Source organism: Olea europaea, chromosome 22 (genome assembly GCF_002742605.1).
Source record: "Olea europaea var. sylvestris chromosome 22, O_europaea_v1, whole genome shotgun sequence".
NCBI classification, from domain to species: Eukaryota; Viridiplantae; Streptophyta; class Magnoliopsida; order Lamiales; family Oleaceae; genus Olea; species Olea europaea.
Window position 1 is genome coordinate 6,277,148 of NC_036258.1, and position 4,297 is coordinate 6,281,444.

At 36.0% G+C, this 4,297-nt stretch overlaps 1 protein-coding gene across 1 annotated transcript; it reads right to left on the bottom strand.

Annotated features, from left to right (window-relative positions):
• Positions 1 to 1,265: 1,265 nt before the first annotated feature.
• Positions 1,266 to 3,967, bottom strand: LOC111371546 (zinc finger BED domain-containing protein RICESLEEPER 1-like). Its single transcript, XM_022993596.1, has 2 exons — positions 3,903 to 3,967; positions 1,266 to 3,382 (listed from the first exon to the last, which is right to left on the bottom strand). The coding sequence occupies exon 2, from the start codon at positions 3,380 to 3,382 to the stop codon at positions 1,535 to 1,537; it is 1,848 nt and encodes a 615-aa protein (XP_022849364.1). The 5' UTR covers positions 3,903 to 3,967; the 3' UTR covers positions 1,266 to 1,534.
• Between the last annotated feature and the right edge of the window lie 330 nt (positions 3,968 to 4,297).

Consider the following 4,297-nt stretch of genomic DNA (forward strand, 5'->3'; position numbering starts at 1 on the left):
CATAATTTTTTTTTTTTTTAAAAAGATTTCTGTGAATAAAGAATGTAATCTCAATTTTCTTTCACATTATGAACTAGTTGCTTGGTAAGATGAGGACTGTAGCATTGTACAATAATGCCTATTATATTTTGACATAACAAATAGAAAAAGAAAAGAAAAGAAAAGAAAAGAAAAATTATGGATTAATTGAATCTAGTCAATTAAATCTTGTCAATAACTTTTCAGTGACGAATCTTAAAATTTCTATTGGATTCATTATACTAATAAAAAGTTCGTGCTTAGTCCCCATTTTCTAAAACTAAATTTTTTTCATTTTTAATCATATATTATCGCCTGTTTGGCCCCCATTATCAATGACGGATGCAGACATTTTGAATTATGAGGCACAATATAGAATGGTTAACAAACACTCAACTTTTGAAGAAGTTGTATTGCCTTCATTCATTATCACCCACAACCCACCCATTTAAAGAAACTGAGAAATTGTATAAAATCAAGAAAAAAATAGATTGCCGATTTTATTCGGTTATTCGATTATTGTACTATAATCGAGAATTGAATCAAACTTGTCAATCCTCGACTCAAATACCCGTTCGGGTATCTGATTTAAGAAGTTCCGCTCGATTCGAACCCAATTTAATTCGAAAGATTTATCCAGCCCTAATTCTCATAGGAGCTGCCACTTAAAAATAGAAAAATTTATTTACTTACTAATTTAATTCAATAGTTGCCATAATAAGCAAATATGTTGGCCAATATAGTTCTTAGTAAGATATTTAGGCAACCCTTAGATTTCAACTCTTATAGAAACTTAACAGGCATAATGACCGAAGGGTAATTCTGTTTGGACAGGGCTTACGTGGCCTTGTCCAAATAGGGGGAGCCGTGCGGCGCCAATTCAACGCCCTAGATGGATAAGGCCACGTGACCCTATCCGTCCAGCAAAGTCCATGACTGACATAAGCCCTGTCCAAATAGGGAGAGTCGTGCGACGCCAATTCAGTGCCCTAGACAGATAAGGCCACGTGGCCCTGTCCGTCCAGCAAAGTCCATGACTGAATTATTTGGTTGGCCACCTCTTGTGAAAAGTTCTTCACAAAAAGTAAAAAATAAAAAATGGTGTGAAGTTCAAGACTGAACTCCTCAATGTTCATTGTCAACGGCTTATTTGGTTCAAAGAAGCCACTCATAAACATGGCTTTCATTTCTTGCTAGCTCTAACAAATGCTATTAACACCGAGGATTATGTAGCTGGACACGGGGTTTTCCATCTTCGATATATTTTCAAGCGTTTGATGTGATTTTGGAATAAAACAATATTTTAATGTCTCAACACTCAATATATATAAGATGTGAGATGAGAACAGTAGAAAATGATTGGCAATCTTGAAAGCAGTTATTGAAGTGAAAATTATCACCTCTACAAACTATTTCTGCAAAAAGTTACACCAAGTCGACACTGCAAAACCACATCTAGGATTCTACGAGAAGAGGTCAAATTGAGAGATTACTATCATACTGGTTTGACAATCATTCAGTTCTTTGGGAGCCAACTCCGGACGCACATCAAGGCATTCACCAGAGCTGGTCCATGGGATGTTATGCAACTGTCTACCTTTCTTTCTTCACCGAACAATGCATCAGAGGAAGATAACAGAATCGACAAAACATCACGAGCCATCTTACATAGAATGGGATATTTTGGACTAGCAACTTTCCACCAATCCAGTAAGTTCAATTCTTGGCTCCACGGTACGACAGGTTCGCCAAGATATAGTTCCAGGTCAGATTTTGGAGGCCGAATGGTAGATTGAACAAATTGTTGGTAGCCGTGTAAATGACTCTTTATGTTGTTATTTCCTTCCTCCTCACATTTGGAAATCACCTCTCTTTTCTTTGGGTTATTTTTTTCTTCCAGGTCGTGATTTGGTATCTCCTCTGTATTCTCTAAGTTTTCATATCCTTCAACTTCACATTTTGAAATCCCTGCCTTCCTTTTCTTGCTGGGATAATCCTCCTTTTCAGACTCTGAAGTATCTGTATCGCAGTAGGAATAATCTGAATCACTCGTGGAATCCGCCCATTGTTGAGGAGTACTGGCAGCATAATTATCATAAAGGACACGCACCGCCTCTGAAACAGTTGAAAGCTTTAAGTTGCAATCACGTGTAGCAAACTTCGATGATAAGTACTCTATGTACATCATTTTACATCGAGGGTCCATTACTGTTGCAACAGCTAGCACTAGAAATGAATCCTTCCCATAATTATCCAACTTTAGAAGCATTTTTGTAAATATCACACTACTGTAACTATCTGCAATTGAAGCCTCGTAACTCAAACTCACATGAAGTTCCAGAAGATTACTCAATAAGATGCTCGCATTTATATACTTGGTTTCAAAAAGAATTCTTCTGATGTTCTTTAACTTATCCACAAGTTTGCAAATAACTTCAACTTTCTTCCACTCATCAGCAGATAGCAGATAATTATGAGGTACATGTAGTGAAGAATAATCTTCCCGAGAATGCAACTCCAAAGCCTCTTTTAACATTGAGCAATTGAGGTGCCAGTGAGGTAATGTCCCCCGCCAATTAATACAATCATGACCATTGTCACTCCTTAGTTGTGTCCGATTAGTTGCATTATGTTGATAATATGAATCCAGCACTGCTGAATTTACAAACTCGTCAATTTTGTCAATGGTATCTGATATCTGATCAAATGCATCCCACACCATTGAATCAATCAAATTGGTCCAACAACGAACATGAAATAAACGTCCATTAAGCCAGAGTGCCTTCTTTTTCTGAATGTGATCTTTAACTTTATTGACTGTTTCATCAATATCAGTATCAGTTTTGAACGTGAAACTGGAAATCTTTTCCTCAATCTCCCAATAGTTAAGAGACTTCAGAACGGGAACTAATAGGTTATAACTATTAGCAATCCATACTAAGAGAACCCATCTATTCATTTTCCAAGTATCGTCAAGGAAATGAGCAGCTAGACACATATAGCAATTTCTATCCCGACTTTTCAATTTCTCAACCGACAGACTTACCTGTCCATCCCGATTTCTCAAGATCTCCTTAATTTTTCTTCCCTCTTCTCTGTAAATTTTCAAGCAATCGGCTTTGAGAGACTCAAGCGTACCCAGTTGGAAACGTGGGGTAAGATGTCCAAAGAATTCTCTGAAAGCAGAGGATTCTATCATCTTAAGTTGAAAGTTGCTATTGATACAAGTCATCTTTGCAAAAGCTCTGCTAATTCCCTCTACTTTTGAAATTTTATCTTCATTGCCATAATCGCTTTCATAATCTCGTGCTCTGTAGCTCATTTGAGTACGAGAAAAACCATTTAACCTTTTCTGTCCTGACATCTTAAAAACAAAAACCAGCTATTCAGAATATTATATTAATATGCATATCATTTAATACTCTAGAACTGAAAGTCTATTCAGGATTTTAGATAAATAATGCAGGAAGGGAAAAAAATTTAAGACAAATTATTTGGCTTCCTCAAGTCAGCCTATAAAAAATGAGCTAAGCCCTAAAAATTCCAAAAATATGAAAAGTTATTTTCACAAAAAGCCATCAAAACTTAACTACGTGACTGTTCAAGAACAGATATCAAAGCATTTTTACTTTTTTATATTTTCTTTCAATATTTGATGAAGCGCTTAAAGAAAGCAACTTAAAACTATGTCGTGAATCATTTTCTGTTCATTTTTTTTAGCAGAAAGTAACTTTGCCTAAAAATAAATAAATTAAAAAAAAAATTGGTGAAGTACAAACTTTTACTGGCATTAAGTGATTTCTGAAACTCCATTAGATTATGACAAAATCTCTATAAAATTGAAATTTAAAAACCAAAAAAATGACAATTGATTGAGTGAGAACCTGGCAGTGAACAAGCAACTGATGAGGATTCTATTGATTCCACTGTGAGAAAATGTATCCGAGGGATTGGAATTTGGTTATTGCCAAATGTTTTGTCATTAAATAGGGCAAAAAGCGCGGGAAGAATTGATCGCAACCATCCAATGGAGGAGAATGCATCGTCAAAGGACCCGACCCGAACCCAATTGCCATACTCCATTTTGGGTGAGAACTCAGCTCGGTCAAGGTTGCTTACGGTAATCTAAATATGGACTCAGGCAATCGGGCCGTGGTTTAGTTTGGGTCGATTTGACTCTAACCCAAAATCAAAATCAACTTATTCGATATGAACGAATTCTAACCTATTCTAACTCTTAATTTGAATCGAATCAAACCGTACCGATTTTATTAGTTTG

Bases quoted from the DNA above. Each gene is read 5' to 3' on its own strand.
- LOC111371546 (XM_022993596.1), bottom strand. From the start codon at position 3,382: ATGTCAGGACAGAAAAGGTTAAATGGTTTTTCTCGTACTCAAATGAGC.